The sequence below is a fragment of the Camelus bactrianus genome, chromosome 9 (assembly GCF_048773025.1).
Source record: "Camelus bactrianus isolate YW-2024 breed Bactrian camel chromosome 9, ASM4877302v1, whole genome shotgun sequence".
Lineage (NCBI taxonomy): Eukaryota > Metazoa > Chordata > Mammalia > Artiodactyla > Camelidae > Camelus > Camelus bactrianus.
Window position 1 is genome coordinate 4,655,502 of NC_133547.1, and position 18,440 is coordinate 4,673,941.

The 18,440-nt window shown below is 52.9% G+C and overlaps 1 protein-coding gene across 1 annotated transcript in view; it reads right to left on the bottom strand.

The window, feature by feature from the left end:
* Window positions 1–4,093: 4,093 nt before the first annotated feature.
* The window catches only part of PPP2R1A (protein phosphatase 2 scaffold subunit Aalpha), a 30,714-nt gene continuing 16,367 nt past the window's right edge, over window positions 4,094–18,440 (bottom strand). Inside the window, exons 4-15 of the mRNA XM_010952663.3 lie at window positions 14,269–14,501; window positions 13,176–13,323; window positions 12,910–13,065; window positions 12,313–12,427; window positions 12,136–12,206; window positions 11,604–11,738; window positions 8,874–9,047; window positions 8,517–8,577; window positions 7,682–7,836; window positions 6,568–6,710; window positions 4,688–4,779; window positions 4,094–4,539 (exon numbers count right to left, since the gene is read on the bottom strand). Of these exons, the coding sequence (XP_010950965.1) occupies window positions 4,523–4,539; window positions 4,688–4,779; window positions 6,568–6,710; window positions 7,682–7,836; window positions 8,517–8,577; window positions 8,874–9,047; window positions 11,604–11,738; window positions 12,136–12,206; window positions 12,313–12,427; window positions 12,910–13,065; window positions 13,176–13,323; window positions 14,269–14,501 (1,500 nt within the window). The 3' untranslated portion in view covers window positions 4,094–4,522. The remainder of the gene's footprint in view (window positions 4,540–4,687; window positions 4,780–6,567; window positions 6,711–7,681; window positions 7,837–8,516; window positions 8,578–8,873; window positions 9,048–11,603; window positions 11,739–12,135; window positions 12,207–12,312; window positions 12,428–12,909; window positions 13,066–13,175; window positions 13,324–14,268; window positions 14,502–18,440) is intronic.

Here is an 18,440-nt window from a genome sequence, read left to right on the forward strand (position 1 = left end):
GATAACCATGTGAGTGGGATCCACATTTTGGCTCTTGTGAACAATGCTGTTATCAACATTTGTGTACACGTTCTTGTGCTTTCAATTCTCTTGAGTATATACCTAGCAGCGGAATTGCTGGATAAAACGGTAACTCAGGAGGACTACCAGAATGTTTTCCAAAGTGGTGGCAACATTTTACACTCTCGCCAGCAGTGTCTGAGGGTTCCAATATCTCTACCTTCTCACCAAACACGTGTTATCGTCTGCAGTAATAGAAATGATTTTTGTATGTTGATCTTGTATCCTGCAATCTTGCTGAATGTGTTTATTAGCTCAACGTTTTTTTTAGTGGATTCCTTAGGAATTCCTATATACCAGATCATGTCATCTGCAAACAGTTTTCCTTCTTCCTTCCTTTCCAATCTGCAAGCCTTTTCTTTTCCTTAACTAACTATTCTGGCTAGAATGTCCAGTACAATGTTGAGCAGAAGTGACAAGAGTGGACATCCTCGTCTTGTCCCTGATCTTACTGGGAAGTACTCAGTCCTGCACCAGTGTTACATTAGCTTTGGGGGTTTGGAGTTGCCTTTTATCAGGGTAAGGAAGTTCCCTTCTATCCCGTTTGCTGAGTGCTTTTATCACAAAAAGGTGTTGGATTTTGTCAAAGGCTTGTTTCTGTACCAGTGGCGATGGTGTTGCATTTTCTTCTGCTCATCTGGTGCAGTATGTTGATTTTCCTGATGTTAAACTCACCCTGAAGGCTTGAGATAAATTCCATTTGCTCATGGTGTGTAATTCTTTTTTATGTGTTACTAGATTCAGCTTGTCAGTATTTTTGAGGATTTTTGCATCTATGTTCCTAAGAGATAATGGCCTATAGATTTCTTTTGTTTGGTGTTTCTGTTTGGTTTTAGTTACTGGGGTTAATACTGGCCATAGAATAAGCTGGCAAGTGTTCCCTCCCCTTCGATTTTTTGGAAGAGTTTGTGAAGAACTGGTATTAATTCTTTAAATGTTTTGGCAGGATTTAGTGAAGCCATCTGGGCCTGGGCTTTTCTTTGTACATAGTTTTTTTTTCATTACTAATTCAATATATTCCTAACACAGAACATTTCTGCTGTGCCTTATTCCATATAAAAGGGATAAAATTCGAAACAGCAGTTTAAGTCAGGTTTTGTCACCAGAGCAGTTCAGGTCAGACCAGGTTTTGCCCCGATGACTCATGAAGAAGGATCTCTACGTTGAGCATCATGACTTAGAGAGCAGGACCCGCATCTCCCACAGTGCTACTAAGCCAGCCATGCCTCGCTCTTCCTCGTCTAGTTTGTAGGGCCAGCTTCCTTCCTTAGCTGGTCCCAAAAAGGATCTTAAGGTACCAGAGGAAAGTAAGGCATTTTTTTTCTTCTGGGAGACCTGTGGAGTTCTGGTCAGGTCAGTCTGTAAGAGCCCACATCACACACCCCAACATTCTGGGTCTGTTCCCTCATCTGGAAAACACAGCTGAACAGAGGACTAAAGGGAGTGGCTGGTGCGGGGACTGATTTCCTGCAGACAGGAGGGCGGATGACAGGGATGCGGGGAGATCTCAGATATTTTGATTAGAACCAAGGACAAGAGAGTCAGGGCCTTCCTTCCGGCTGCTCCTTGGGCAATTTCTTGTGGGTTTGAAAAGGGGAAGTGGCATCAAGTCCACCTCCTCAATGTCTCTGCCCTATGTCCTGGACCACAGCCCCACCTGAGGCCTTGTCCTTGACCGCATGGACCATCATCCCAGGGAGGAGTGGGTAGTGAGGCTGGGAAGATTTGAATCCTGGTTGCCAAGGTGACTGCATCCTTCCTGTTACTCCCCGAATCCAGGTGTCACCAAGTCCCAATCTGTCTCCTTGGGAATCTATCTTTCTGTCACCCTTCTTGCTGGCCACCTCCCTAATTCCACAGTACAGGTTCCAGCTCCAATCTCTTTTCTCACTTAGACCAGAATCCTCCCGCAAGTCTCAGCCTCAAGTCTCCCCGCTTCAACTCTGATGCTGTCATTCCTCTGCCAAAACCCTCTGTGGCTGCTTCTGCCTTCCAGGATAAAGTTCACATCTTCAGCTTGCTCCAAGGAACTCTATTCACCCTGGAGTCAGCCTCATCCCCTTATGCTGCTGATGCCTCTGCATGTGAGCAGAGGAGCTAAGCTGGAACTCAGAGTTTGTCTCAGGACCACGTATGGTAGGACTGCTGCGTTGGCAGCCTCCACACACCGCACCGGTAGGTCTGACGTCTCGAGTGGGCCCCTCCCATGCTGGCTCTGGGCTTGGCCACAGGACTTGCTCTGGCTCGTGGTGCAGCAGAGGTTTAAGTTCAAGCAGCACTTGTAAAGTGGGACTTGCTCTCTGGCAAACTGCCGTGGAGCCATGAGCCATCAGATAAAGAGGTCCAGCCACCCCGGAAGGGCCACGTGGTGAGAAATGCTACACTGGGCCTCAGCGGAGGCGCCAACCCGGGAGCGAAGAAGTCCTTGTCAACGCTGCAGCCCCAGGAGACACCACATGGAGAGGAAGCACCTTCCCAATGAGCCAAGGTGAGGCCGCAGAACTGTGAGGAATCACACATTTCACTGTTTTAAGTCACTGAGCTTGGGGGATGGGTTGTTATGCAGTTAAATGCAAGTGGAGCCCCAGGGATCTTCACGTGAATGTTCCTTCAGCATTTACTGGTAGCTTGCTGACCAGGCTTGAACAATGTCACACTGAACGCGATCACACTGCCCTCCTCCCAATCTCAGGCACTCTTCACGCCCTCAGTTCTTCAAATATTCATAGCCCAGGAAAGGCACAGTTTTGTCGGGTGGCGGTTGGGAGACTGAGTGTAAACCACAGGTCCTGCTCTTACGAAACTCATGTAAGCTAATAACGGGAGGAATAGGGTCTCCCTCACCCTCATCCCCCAGGTTCAATCTGGTCTAGCAAACAGCAGGGAGGCAGTGACATGACAGCTGAGGAGCTGGTGAAGTAGCCCTGTCATCCAATGCCAACTTCCCCTCCACCCTGCTGAGCCAGGATTCTCTCAGGCGTCACGTCCTCTGTGAAACCTTACACGCACCACCATCCACCACGTCTGGGCTCCTCTCTCCGGGGCTCTTTGGTCCCTGCACCAGTTAGAATTTGGGTGACCTGCAGGTAACGAAAGCCCCAACAGTTTACCTTTCCCAGGGGACTGGTAACTGGTGTGGATCTTCAGAGCATCAGGAACCCAGGCTGCTCCTATCTGGTTCTGCTGCCTTGCTGGGCCCACACGCTGAAGACAGCTTCCCGGCCTGGGATGGCTGCTCCCACTCTGGCCATCGGATCCACATTCCGGAGCACAGGAAGGAGGAAAGGAGGGGGAGCACATCTCCCCACGGAGGAACACCTCCTAGAAGCTGCACATACCGCTTGTTACTGGCCAGAACGTAGACACAACACCACACCGAACTGTAAGAGACCCTAGGAAAATACCTTGAACCCAGGCACGTGCCCAGCAAAACCTCAGAGTGTCTGTATCTAGTAAAGAAACAGGTTAAACATACATCGCGAGACAACTGGTTCTGTCTAACCTCAGTCCTCTGCCTGCTCCCCACTACAGCCCTGATTACCCGAGACCCCCGCAGGGCCAGGGCTCAGCCCGCAGGGGGCTCTCCGGCAAGCTATGACTAGCCCTGACCCTCCTGTCTCACGCCACATACTTGTTACTCATTTTACATGTATTTACTCAGTCTTCACAATTGCCCCATGACCTGGATTCCACTGTTACCCCTGTTTTACAGAGTTTTGTAAACTGAGTTCAAAGAGACTAGGCAACCTACATAGCAATTAACTGAAAGAACTAGAATTTGGACACAGACAGCCTGGCTCCAAGGCACCGGCCCTTCACCACTGCAAAACTCAACTGCAGATCAGGACTGCCGGCCAGAGGCACCTCATGGACCTTCTACCCGAGACCAGCTGCACTCCCGCGGCTTCTCAGAGAATCCTCCCCACTCGCGGGACACACAGGTGTGGCGAGCCCAGTAACTGGGTCCTCCCCAGAGAAAAGGCTGAGACTGCGGCCCTGGGCTGGTGCCAGTGACTAAGACCAGAGGACCAGCTACTTCTAGACCTTTATTTCTCTGTGAAAAGGGGAAAAAAGGAATAAAATAAAAACGGCACAGTTGACACAAAAAAACCACAGTGGGAAAGGGACGGGGGGTGAAGTAGATGGGGGAGGGGTCCCCATTACAGCGCAGGAGCCAGCAACCTGGGGTGCTCGGAATCTCTCCCCCAGCGCAGGCGGGAGCGGCCCCTCCCTCCCAGGGTCACTGCCCTGTCCCACCCTGTGTCCCCCCAGCCCCTGAGAGGTGGACGGTGAGAAGTCAGATTCCCAGGCTGGGAGAGGAGGAACCGTGCTGGGGGAAGGGGCCTGGGGTCAGACCATGCACAGGGAGTGACAACCAAAGGCCCCCCACCGTCTCCCCAAGGAAGGGGCTTTGTGGGGGAAGGGCAGACACCAGAGGCTGGCGTTGGCTCCTCTTCCAGCATCAGGCGAGAGACAGAACTGGGGGAACAGAACAGGCTGGAGTCAGATCTGCAGCTGGCCCTCCACCCACAACTGCTCCTGCCTCTCCCCCTCCCCAGGAGCTGCTGCTCCCAGGCCTAGTACAGAGCCCCGACCCCTCCACCCCTCCAAGTTCTCAGCGCCTTACCAGTCAGAGCCTCCTGGGCAAAGTACTTGACGTCCACGTCCTGGTCCTGGGTCAGCTTCTCTAGGATGGGCTTGACTTCACTCTGCAGGGTGCTGGAAGGGGAAAAGGGAGGGGGTCAGCCCGGCAGGCGGGGGCACAAGGTGTGCACAGACGCAGACACCAAGTGAAGTAACAGTCTCTGAGGCCAGAGATATGATGGAAGGTTGGATGTCTGACAAACCAGGACAGTGGTCTCTGGGGCCCACAACAGGGAGATTGGACAGTCTGGAAAAGTAGGGCAGAGGCCCAAGAACCCACAAGCCTGAGCCTCAGCAAAGGGAAGCCTTTCATCCATTTGACACATTTCCCGAGGCCTACTGCGTACCAGGTGTGAACACAGCGGTAAATCCAGCCCTCCTGATTCTCGCCCAGAGCCTGGGCTTGAGGAAGACACACACCAAACTGATGACGAGTATCAGGAGTGGCAAGTGCCCAAGAGGCGGTCGTGGGCCCCACAGGAAGGGGCCCAGGGAAATGTGTCTGCACTGACAGTTATTCGGGGAAGTGAAGGTGGACTTTGGAGGGAAACTAAAGGTGTACGTCCTGGACAGAGGGAGAAATCAGAGATGCAGGCTTCACGGGTCCCCGTCCAGCGGACAGCCAGCACCGCCCCCCCCACATAACACCATTCTTCTCACTTCTATCATCCACAGCCCTTTATCTAGTTTTGAAGTTGATACCAATGGAATCATCCCAGGACAGTTTTCTCGGGCTGGCTTCTCACACACACGTCTATGGGTCACTGGGTTGAGGCGGACAGCAGAAGTCTCTTCATCGCTGCCTAGTCTCCCACCACATGAACAAACCCCAACTGATCCACTGGACTGTCAACGCGCACCTGCGCCGTTTCCATCCCATGGCTAATATGACTAAGGCTCACGAACATTCTATTAGAAACAAGCACTCACTTCTCTTGGATGCACACACAGGAGAGGACATGCCAGCTCACGGGCAGACGTCTGATTAGCTTCACTTGATTTTACCAATTTTCAGTCGCTGTGCCCATTTACCATCTACAACCCCACCGGCAACACCAGAGTTCCAGTTGTTCCCCCCACACCGCTGCTCCTCACCACCAGCTGTGCACCGAGCCTTTTTAAGGTTAGCCATTCTAACCCAGCCACCCATGGAAAGTAGCCCCAGTTCCCCCCGAACTGCGGTGGCCCCTGCTGTTATGTAGGTGAGGGTCTGTTTCTGTGCCCCCCACTCTGTCCCACTGAGCTACCTGGATGCCGTGCCGACACCCCGCCATTTAATTCCGGTGGCGTCATGCTAAGAGTCGGTATCTAGTGGTGTAAGCCTTCCACCTCTGTTATTCTTTAGGACAAGCGTGCTTATTCCAGGCCTTTGAATTTTCATGTTAGCTCCAGAATCCACCTGTCCATTTTCCACGAAAGAACCTGCTGAGACTGACTGAGATTATACTAACTGTATAGGTGAATCTGGGAACCATCGCACCCGTGAGTATCACGCAGGTCTTCTTTCATTTCTCAAAGCCCTGTTTTACAGTTCTCAGTAGAGGTATTTACGCAGCTTTCATTACATTTATTCCTTGGTATTTGATGTTCCTGGTGCCACTGTACGTTACACACACACACACACACACACGTTAATTTATTTTCTAGAGATTTGTTGCTCGTACACAGAACTGCACCTCTCACCCTCCCACCAGGTGAGGCAGGCCATGGGAATTCTCATTCTACTTCTGAAGAAACTAAGACCTCAAAGTCACACAGTGAGCAGAGAGCAGTGCTGGGCCTCAAACTCTAGGCTCTACATTCAAAGGTCAGAGATTAAGATGCCTAAAACCAGCCATGTGTGAAGGAGGGTCCAGGCCTCACCTGTTGTCCAGGATGGGCCCTATCTTCTGTAGGGATTTGGCCACGTTGAAGCGGACGTTGGCGACAGGGTCCCCAGCCATGCGCAGCACTGTGGGCAGCATGTGCTTGGTGGTGATGTCCTGCCCACAGACCTCAGACAGCACCTGGAGGCCAGTAAGGAGCAGAGAGCCATGACCCAAAGTTCACGGCTAACTGCCATTTCTCCCTCCCTCTGACCAGGCCACTGTGGTGACTGTCAGGCCGGAGGGTGGAGCTGAGCAACCCGGGGAACTCGGAGCCCAGTGTGCCCGCCCTGATGGCAGAGATGGAGTTCCCAACTCCCCTGATGCCCTCCTACCACCATCGTCTACCTGCCCTGGAAGCGTCCCAGCCCACACTGCCCCAGTCCTGTCTCCCCATCCTCGCATTTCCCTTCATCTTCGGGGGATAGGACTTGATTCCTAACCCCAGGGTCCCTTCCTCAGTGCAGTGGTCTCTGAAGTAGCACATGGGAAGCAAGCATCAGAACACTTGGCTATGTTAGTTTTTAAATCCTAGCCTTTAATTTCTAGTCACGTGTACGGTGTGTTTAAGTGACCAGACCAGAGCGCTTTCTGCACGTTGCGGAGCTGTTCTGAACGCGCTGCGCGTATGACCAGATTGAGCCTCACAGCCTCGTGAACCTGGTGCTATAATCAACAGTATGAGTCCTCTACAGGTGAGAAAACTGAGGCACTAAGCAGTGAGGTGATTCTCTCGAGGTGCACAGCTAATACATGGCAAAGCTAGAATTAAAAAAGTAGGTCTGATTCGAGAAGCTGCACATTTAGCCATTACACCATGAATAGATATACACACATTTTGTGGAGGAGAGGGTGCTCAGAGAGGTCTGGCAATCACTTCTTCAACAGGCCATGTCTCCCACCACGCAGGTCCCCACCCCCGGGGGCCCTGTGACTCTGACCGGGGAGCCCCAACCTCTGGCCTGCTGCTCCCCAAGGACTCATCCCTGCAACCCCAGATCCCATCGCTTCCCCATACCTGGTGTCCCCCTTGAGGACCCTCTGCCATCCCTCCTCTCCCAGGTGCTCCCAGCCCCCAAGGGACAGGCCAGCGGGCAGGTGGGCATGCTCACATTGATGCAGAAGAGTGTAGTCATGCGGTGCAGGTAGTTGGGGTCGCCGGACATGGCCAAGACCTTGGGGATGATGGTGGCATGGGCCCAGTCCTTCCCAAACTTCTCCACCAGCTTCTTCAGGTTGCTGGTGGCCGCCTCACGGATGGCGTAGACTGTAGAAGATGAGGGAGAGGGGGCGGTGACTCACGAGGTGGAGGACTGAGGCGGGCAGAGTAACAGTCACACTCACTACTGCCTACCTAGCCCTAGATCCAGGCCACATCTGAATCGATAAACTCCAAGACAAAGAAAGGGCTCAATGGATGCTAAATGTCGCAGCACCTTTTCTGTAGCCCCAAGATACAGATGACAAATGGAGACTCTGAGAAGTGACCTGCCCAAGCAAATGATTTAGTACTTAGTACATGGTATGGAGCCTGTTACAGACAAATGTTAACTTTTATTTTTACTACTCTTTAGTGAAAACAATAAGCAATTCTCACAATGGCCCCAAAAGACTGGGATGAGAAGTCCCATGTTTTACAGAATGAGTGCGGGCTGAAAGATGGCAAGTGACTTGCTTAAGCTTTGACAGCCCGGAGGTAGGATTCAAACCCAGGCTGTCTGCTCGGTGGCCCTTGGCCTCCCCACTATTCCAGGAAGGCCCTGGTGACCCTCTGCGGCAGCCTGCTACCCTGCACCTCTCCAGGACCCTGACAGGCAAGGGAGCTGGTCCACGCGAGCATCTGCGAGCTCAACTCCAGACTCCCCCACTCCTCCCACCAGCCCCAGGCAGCCCGCCCGTGCATCCTTCCCAGAGCCCCGGTCTCCTGCCAGACACTGGGGTACTCACCATGATCCACCAGCCAGGCCATGCACAAGGAGTTGAGTTTCTCATCAAAGAACTCCACCCCCTGCGGAAGACAAGGAGGTAAGGGATCAAGGAAGACTGGTTTCCAGCGAACCCCAGGAGATCCACACCCACCCCACATGGACGGGACACTTCTCACCTTCACCTGAGGGGCTCCTTTCTCTCCTCTCGCTCACTGAATCCTATCCATCTGATAAGGCCCCGTTTCCCACGTGCCTTCCTCCAACTCCCCAGTCCTCACATCTTCCACTGAGCCCTTATAGCCCCCGTCACCCTGGCACAGCCCCAGACACAGCGCACGGTGACCAGATGGCCCTGGTCCCAGGCCTCCGCCCTCACCAGCTGTCCAGCCAGCAGAGGCATGTACTCGATGATGGCCAGCCGCACCCGCCACTTGGCATCCTCAGCCAGCTCCACGATGGCAGGGAGCAGGGACTGGGACAGCTGCCGGATGCCGATCACCTCGTTGACGCAGTCCAGGTTGGAGATGATGTTCAGCCGCACCTCTGGGCACTGAGGGGAGGACAGGAGGCTCTGAGAGAAGGCACTGCACAAGGCAACAACCCGGGACAGGGGGACAGCGTTCAACCGCAGCACCTTCGTAAAACAAACACCTGAGGGCAGACCACTACCTCCCAAGCCTGCGCCCGGCTCTGGGGACACGTTAAAGGCCCGCACAAAGCAAGCACCGTGATTGTTACTACGGGAAGCAACTTTTCACATCTCGTACCAGCAGACAAGAAATGTTCAGCCGTTCTGAAGAATCTGCAGGAACCACAGCACAAAAACACGGTACCCGGGAAAAACAGACAAGGTAATAACCCTGGCTCTGCTGCTTGCTACAAGGGACTTAACCTTTCTGGAGATTGGTCTGTGACATGGAAACACCCATCTAATCCCAAATGGTGGCTGAGGCTATTAAAGTGCCTGCAACAGTGTCTGATTCACAAAGGGCTTGACGTGTGGGAGTTTACTGTCTTCATCATTTCTGTTACTTTTACTTTCTCTGCTAGTCTCTGCGTGCTGTAAGGAGCAAGTCTCATTCACCCTTATTTTCCCACTACCCAGCAGTTTCTAGACCATCATAGGGGCTCAATGCATGTCTGCTGAAAGAAAAAAAAAATGAAGGAATAGAGAAATATTTTTGAATCCCTAGTGAACTACCAATATTATAAACTGATCCACAATATGTGCATACATACAAGTACGCCCCACTTTTCAGAAGTTCGCTTTGCACCACTCTGCGCTTATGAAAGACCGACACGAGTCCTTGCTTTCATCAACCAAGAGAAATCCAAAGGTTTTTGCTTTTACAAAAAAGAAGACTGCTTCTTTGCTTCATGCCATTTCGGCTTATGACAGGTTTCACAGGAACACTCTACCTCAGGATAGCCAGGTAACCTGTCCCCCATCTGTTTCCACAAAACATATGAAGCAATGTATCAAAAAAAGGCACATGAACACAATTAGTTCTTGTTAATCAAAACAGGATCCCCACTGGAGCCCTGTCCTACTTCACATATTCCTGGACAGCAGGCAGCACAGTTAGTTCTTTCTACACCGCCCTCCATGAGTTGTGGGGTGAGGAAGCGAGCACTGAGACGAATCAATGAAGCAAGTAAGCCAGTGCAGTGAAGGGCTAACCCGACAGGCCCAGGCTGCTCAAACGTGGAACATTCCAAAGGGAGACGATCACTAAGCAGCTGCAACATCCAGCCTGAGGAAAGGGTCTCTGTTCACCCGGGGACCTGGGCCATGCCTGACAGATTATGCTAACAATGTGATTTATGGTGGGGGCCTTGGGTCACATGGCATCAACTTGACCTCTGCTGGGGCTGGAAACAGGGCGGCTCCATTCCAGGCCGATATGACCAACCCCAATGAAAACCCCAGAAGCCAGGGCTGGCGCACGTCCTTAGCTAGCAGTCTCCACATCTGCCGTCACGTGTCGCTGCTGGGAGAGCTAAGGGCCGGCGGTGTAACTCCACCGAGAGGAGGTAACTGGAAACTCGCGCCTGGTCTCTCACGCACCTTTTCCCTTTGCTGACGTTAACCTGTGTCCTTTCACTCAACAGCAGCCATGAGTATAACAGCTTTTCCGACTTCTGAGGGCTGTTTTGGCAAGTTAGTAAACTGAAAGGTGGCTGTGGGGACTAAGACCCAGCAGGCGGTGAAGAAGAGTAATGACAACCCCTGGGAGGACGAAACAGCCCCAGCTGGTGGCTCCAAAGTGAAATTCCCCAAGAGGCCCTCCAACAACGCCTTTGAGAAAAGCATGTAAGTCCCTCTTTTCCGTATCTAAAATAATAAAATCCTCCTTCAGGCACGGAAGGCACCCAAGTTCCTGCTAGCTGGCCTGACGCCTAAAGGAGAAACCTCAGAACCAACAGTGTCCCTCCCTACACTGGGTTAAAGCTTCTTCTAAAGCCAAGGATACGCAGGGAGAGGACAGAAACCGTCCCAGTGCTAATCAGCCTGTTGGTTTCACTTGTCTGCTACGCTCAGTGTTTACATGAATATCGTAAACACAAATGATTCAATTTCACCACTTACTTATGCTAAAAGGACTTTGTATCCAAGGATTCTAAAAGCCTAAATTGACATAAGAGCTGTTTACCCATTCTTTCTCTAAAGAAAGATTTCAGAAAGATTTCTACGGTGGAAACTGCCACTGTATTCTGGGGTCTCGATTACAGCATCTGAGCCTGAACTCTGATAAACATCAACTATGGCAGCTACACGGGTGTGTGTGTGTGTGTGTGTGTGTGTGTGTGTGTGTGTGTGTGTGTGTGTGTGTGTGTGTGTGTGTGTGTGTGTGTGTGTGTGTGTGTGTGTGTGTGTGTGTGTGTGTGTGTGTGTGTGTGTGTGTGTGTGTGTGTGTGTCAGAACGTGCAAGACAACTGCTCAACAAACCAACGAGTGAACACGTAGTCCATCATGCCCGCAAACATTCAACTCACTGGTGATCTGGGTGTTTGTTGGAGATCCTAGGAGATTCCTGGCCAGTCTGGAAAAGCAGCTGCCCCACCCGTCACCTCCACGCGCCCAGAGCCTTCCCGAGGCCCTTACCTCATCTTTCAGCTGAGCCAGGAAGAGGGGCAGCAGGTGCTCGATGGTGTTGTCTTTGCCCAGGATGGGAGAGAGGCCCATGATGACAGAGGCCAGGGCTGACTTGACATGCTGGTTGGCGTCTGACACCAGCTCCTGGGAGAAGGAGGGAAGGGGGAGCCACAGGGGTCAGTGGCTAAGGAGACTCCAGCTCCTAAGCAGCCCTGAGACGCAGCCCGCTCCTGCCCACTCACCCCCAGGGCAGGCAGAGTGTACAAGGGGAATGCAGCTCCGTCCACGTCCGGCCTGCTCCCAGCAGCCCCCAGCCCAACCCCGAAGCTCTCTGGATGAGCAGACACAGTGACCTCCATGCTCAGCCCCAGGCCTCAGGTTCTGCCTGTACTCAAGGCTCCGAACTACACCGAACCCAAGACTGCTGGTCCTAGATGGCGGGGAGCTCAGTTTGCACCTGGCTGTCCCTAAAGCCCCATTTCACATCTCCTTTCCAGCAGGCTCACATCTGCTCTATTCCTCCCACCAAACTCCCCGTTACCTTGATGCAGGGCAAAATCTGGGTCATGATCACATTCTCTCGACAGTCAGCTGAGAGGTTTTCACAGAATTCTGTGGGCAGGGAAATGGAGGCAGGAGGTAAGACCCAGTGTCCTGGTTCTGCCCTCAGCCCCTCGGACACCCACCCGACGGCTGTGTTCTGGTCGCCAGCACCAACCTTTGACCTTGTGGGAGGCTGCGGCCCTCACCTCGGCCTCACAGTCTTTCATCAGGTTCTGGAAGGCAGGGACCAGGTCCGTCTTGGTGATCTCAGGCCCCACTGCTTTCTGGAGCTGCAGAAAAGGAAGGCAAGGAAGTAAGAGGGCTTGGCAGGTAGTCGAGGTGAATGAGAACAAGATCAAAGTTAAAGGCACCAGGACTGGGGCACGAACAGCCCTCGGAATCGCTGCTGAGATTTAGTCCCGGTGCCATGGGGGTGGCCCTGGCCAAATCACGGAGCCTCAAATAAGCCTCAGTTCCTCACTGAGTGCGATTAGCTCAGATCACACACATGCCACCCTTCTCTACTCCTGGGCTCTCTCGCACAGAACCTGAGGCTGGCCTCAGAACCCTCCTCAACACAGCACTTCAAGATGCAACTATCAGTGCTGGCAAGTGACGTGACACCCGACTGGACGATTAGAGCTCTTACTGCTCCAACACCTGATGATTCCATCGGGCTTCACAAAAACCCCAGCTTCTGCAGGCAGCCCTGCCCTTCCCGAGGGCCCCACCTCCCCATCTGTGAGATGCTGTCCGCAGTCCCCTTGTGTACCTCTGTGAACTTGTCGGCCACCATGTATCGGACACGCCAGGACTTGTCCTCAGCAGCCTGGCGCAGGGTGGGCATCACCAGGGCCTCCAGGTCCTCCTGGGGCAGGAGTTGGGCAATGTTCACACATGCCTCCACCGCCAGCAGCCGCACCGAGTCCTGGGGAGGGGATGGGAAAAGGAGGGAAGCAGAGGCCCCGTCAGCCCTGGGACTCCCTATCAACCGCAGGGTCCGCCGGGGCGGAGGAGACGGAGGGGAGCAGGCCCCACCTGCTCGTCAGATGCCAGGTTGGAGAACATGGGGATGATCTCGCTCTTGACGTTGTCCAGCTCCAGCACCTTGGCAAACTCCCCCAGCTTGGAGGCTGCGGCCCGCCGCACCATGGGGGTGTCATCTGAGCACAGGTTCCGGAAGTACCTGGGGATTGAGGGGGAGCTCAGGAGGAGGCATCTGAGGGACTCAGGCAGTACAGCAGAGGGGCGAGCACATGCTCTGCGACCACGTCTCCTGGCTCTGCCTGGGTGACCCTGGCCAAGGGATGACCCCGAGCCCTCCTAGTCCTTTATAAAGGGGCTGACAACAGTGCCTACCCGACAGGGCCGTTCTGAAGTTTAAACGAGGTAATGCGTGTGGGACACCAGCAGCCCGTCTGCACATAAAAAATCTACAATGAACGGAAGGTGCTGATTCTACTATCGTGACCACATAAAAGTGCTTCGCTAAGGTGCTGGCCTGGGGCTGCTCAAAGATTGTACTTTCCAGCACGACTGCCTCCAGTCAGAGATGCCTGGGGCACACAGCACCCTGGCATGAGTGATGGCTCAGGGCCTGGGCTTGCCACTCAATGAATGGTCCATGGAGTTGGCGGATAGACAGAAGTCCAGAGGAAGGGGAAGAAACACACATTAAGAGGAATTTTAATCCAATTAAATACATTTTCACTGATCCTTCTGGAAGCCAAGTCTTCCATACAAGGAATTTCCTGGGGTATGCAGCCAAAGGGGAGGAGGGTGTTGGGAGGAGATGGCCTATCTGACGACTATCTGCGGAACTGGGACAGGCCTGACAGCGTCACACATCACCTGCTGAGTGTTTCTGTGTGCCAGACTCTGCTCTAAGCACCTTCTCAGTAGCTCACGATAAGCAGTGGGAGGAAGGACCCACCATCACCTCCACGTCCCAGATGAGCAGGAGGCAGCATCTGGACTTACAGTGGACCACGTCCAGACGCCACCTCTCTGCGCGGTGGGAAGAGGGGGCTGGGGGCTGGGGAGGCCTAAAGGAGACTGAGGTTTGAGAGGAGGGGACCAAGCCAAGGCAGAGAGGCTGGGATTTCCTAGGGGTCAGAGGCCAGGCACTCACTGTCGAAGTTCCGCCTTGACGGCACTGGACACACGGGGATAGCAGACGGAGAAGAGGCCGCAGGCCGAGGTGCGGGAAGTGAACCAGTCACCGCCCGCCAGCCGCTTCACGAGGGGCACGAAGTGGGCCTCCAGGTCAGAGGGCGAGTGCTCGTGCGAGATGGCCCGCAAGGACTCCACCGCCTTGTCCCGCACCACCGTCTCCTCCACCGTGGCCAGCGACTCCAGGGGCGGCTGTGGGGCAGGACACGAGGTCACCAGACAGCTTCCCCCACTCCTCACCCCAGGAGCCCCACCCTGCTCCCCTTCGTGGGCTCATCTCCAGTGGGCCTTCTCTGATCACCCCACACCAGCCTTCACCCAGCGTGCCTTCCCTGAAGAACCTCACTTACAGGTCCTTGAAGGAGCTTCAGTGGGGTCCCTGAACCCCAAAGCTGTACCTGTCACTTTCTGAGAAGAGGGCCACAGCTGTCATTAGCTTCTCAGAGTGCAATAGTCATTACTGATGTTGTCTAGAAGATCTATTTCCTACGTGTTCTAAGCAGGGCTACTGAATTTCACAACTCTGGGAGGTACTGGTTCTAATGCACTGAAACCTATGAAGCAGGTCCTGTTACTGTCTTCGTTTTAAAAAAGAGAAAGGCAGAAGGGTAGAACTCAGTGGTAGAGCACGTGCTTAGCACGCATGAGGGCCTAGGCTCAATCCTCAGCACCTCTATTAAAAAAATTTTTTTAATAAAAAATAAAAAAGAGGGAACTGAGGCACAACAGGCTAGGTAACTCAACCAAGCTAGTAACAGCTACAAGCCAGGGTCTCAGCCGGGCCCCCTCCAAAGGGCTGAAAAGCAAAGCTGTGGCTGCTGACGGGCAACTGCATCACAAGCTCATGAAACTAGGGGACCCTGGGGCTTGTGATTGCTCCCTGCTTTGTTCCTGTGAGGCCTGGAGCGACTGCATTCCTTTAGGGACAACAGACTGGCTCACCACTGTATCCCTGAGCCCAGCAGACCTCCTGGCACAGGCAGGAACTCAGTAATTACTGACCTAACACAAGGAGACTCAATTTATCCTAATCTGTTCAAATAAAGATGGGGAGGGCTACAGTCTGAAGTCCAACTTAGCCTGACAGGTACAGAAAGGAGGAAGAAATCATAAAAGGAAATGCTTCCTGGGCTCGAGCAGGTAACAGAATGAAACAATGAGCAAAGGTGACAAGTGGGGACAAGAGACAGGCAGAGATGGTCGCAAACCACACAACGTATAGTCTAGAGAGTGCAGCTGCCTGCCAGCTCTGCCCATCTCTGGTTCTCCAAAAGCAGTCAAAAGGGCCAAGTTCTTAATGTGAAAAATCTCTTTTAAAACATGCTACAATCTGGATGAACCTTGAAGACATTATGCTAAATGAAATGAGCCAGTCACAAATGACTACACGTAGCACGATTCCTTTATGGCCAGTCCCTGGAGTACAGGCACACCTCGCGTCACTGCGTTCATCTGACGGCACCCTGCAGATACTGCGCTGTTTCACCAACTGAAGGTTTGTGGCCGCGTGCACTGAGCAAGTCTACAACATGATTTTTTCAACAGCACGTGCTCACTTCATGTCTGTGTCACATTTTGGTAATTCTCGCAATATTTCAAACTTGTTCTTATTAATGAATTTGTCATGATGATGTGTGATCAGTGACCTCTGATGTTACTACTCAAAAGACGACAACTTGCTGAAGGTGCAGGTGATGGTTAGCAATTTTTAGCGAGAAAGTATTTTTTAATGAAGGTATGTACTTTTTTTGACAGAATGCTATTGTACACTTAATAGACTACAGGAAAGTGTAAACACAACTTCTATATATACTGGGGAACAAAAAAATGCATGAGTCATTTTACTGGACTATTCAGTTTATTACGGCAGTCTGGAGCTGAACCCGCAGCATCTCTGAGGGATGTCTGCAGTCAGGGTCACAGAGACAGAAAGTGGGCTGCTGGTGGCCAGGGGCTGAGGGAGGGGGCTGAGGGAGTTACTGGTTAATGAGTACAGAGTTTCAGCCTGGGGAACATGAGAAAGTTCTGGAGACAAAGGCTGGCGATGGCTACACCAATGTGAATGTCCTAATGCCACAGAACTGGACACTTCGAAATGGCTAAAATGATTAATACTATTTATAATTTACCACAATAAAAATCAAAAACAAATTCTTAATCTCATTTTTAAAAGGCTGGCCATGAGTCAAAAGGAAAATGGAGCACTATGCCTCCCTGGGGACCCACAGCGTGCAACCTGTCACAGGGACGTGCTGCCTGAGGGTTCTGGTTCCTGGGGGTGTGGCTGCAGGTGATGTGTCATCGGGCACTGCAGGGATGGGCTCTTCTCACTTCCTTGTCCCCTCCCCAGGCTGGCACCCAGGAGGCACTGTCAGTGCTCCCTGAGAGACTGCGCATGGAACTTGTGGTCACCTTCCACGGGGACCGAGGCTGAGCGGTCGTCATGTCACCCAGGGGCCTTTAGGTCTGTGTTGGGGGGGGGCAGGTTCCCACAGAAGGAGGTCCCTCCCAGCACAGACCTAAAGACTGGGGAAGGTGTGCGCTTAGGAAACTTCAAGTGATGCTTCTGCACAATGGAGACCCATTGCCGTGAGGCCTGTGTGACAGAAGGTGGGCCCTCAAACCTGCGGAGGGAGAGGTGTGAACCCTGACATCGTCTATACTACATGAGGAGAGGAAATGAGTTTCCAGCAGGTTCTCAGAGGGATCCACCACTCCCAACAGGGTTAAGAGCTGCTGATACAGAAAGAATCCTCACACTGTAGCTACATGAGGCTCTGTGAAATTAACTTCACTTCACAAACCAACGCAGAGAACAGAGGCCAGAATAGGTCTGACACACCTCTGGGTTCCCACGGCCACAGTCCTTGCTCACTTTCATAAATGAACAGATTGCAAAACAGCCATTTCCCATTTCTTGTCACTTGTCAAAATCCAGGTTAACTGCCACGTCCTCCAAGAGGTCCTCCTTGACAGCTCTGCATCCCATCTAAACCAGATCAGGCACCTTCTCTGAGTTCCCAGGGCCCCCGGTTTCCCTTTTTTCCAGCTCTGATCAGCATATGGGACAGACAGGAGCCCTGAGGACAGTACAGACGACAGTACAGAAGAGGGCTAGTGGTTAAGAACTGGGGGCCTGGATCAAACCCTGGCCCTGCCTCTCCCCAGCTGGGCCTGTGCCTCAGCTTCCTCACCTGAGAACTGGCACCAGCACAAGTCTCAAGGGGTCGCCAGGGGCCATGACGGCTTCCTATACACAAGGCACCGGGATGTACGCGGCGGGTGCTGAGCGAGCTCGTGCTGTCCTGACCTGACCTGCCTGTGGGCTCCAGCACTGCCCGGCCCAGAGGTCACTGTGACTGCTCCCCCAGAGGCCGTACAGGGTGACTGGGGTTTCCCTTGCTGAGAATGCTCAGTGAGAAGACCCTGACTTGGCAGGGGGAGGCCCCGTGGGTTCCAGTCCCGGCTCCCCAACAAGCCTCAGCCCTTAGTCTGCAGGCCCTGGGCCCATGTTGAAGCTGTGGGGTTCTCGGCAGCGCTTGCAGCTCCCGAGTTCCCTGAGAAGCTGCTGAAAGCCATGAATGCTCTCCTCGGAAAACACAAGCACCAGGGGCTGCGGCAGTTCTGCGGGGTCTGAGGGGCCCCTTCAGGCTGGCCCACGGACCGCATCACCTTCCTTGTGCTAGGCAGGCCCGCTCTGTGTGAAACATGTGACGTGACCTCACGCACGTACAGGTTCTGTGTGTACGGATACAAATTAGACATGCAGACACAGATGAGAGCTAGGATACCAGACTTCATGGTAATTATCAAATCTTCTTAGTGCTTAATGCACGTTTGGAAGAAAGGAAATTACAATATTTGCTCAAATCCAAGATCCCAACAACTCTGAGAAGAACATGATTTCATATAGCACCAAAAGGAAAAAAGCCTGCTGACTGTAATTGTAAAACACCATCAAGTGCAGATGCCAAAGTACGCAAATGTGTCCTTAGGAACAATGAAATACAGAACTAATGGGGGAAAGGTGACAGCAATGGCCCGTGGCCCTGAGGAACAGTGAAAACCAGGCACTGAGCAACTTCAAAGGTTCTCTGGACTCGGGTCACAAGACTGGGGCACCTCCTCCCT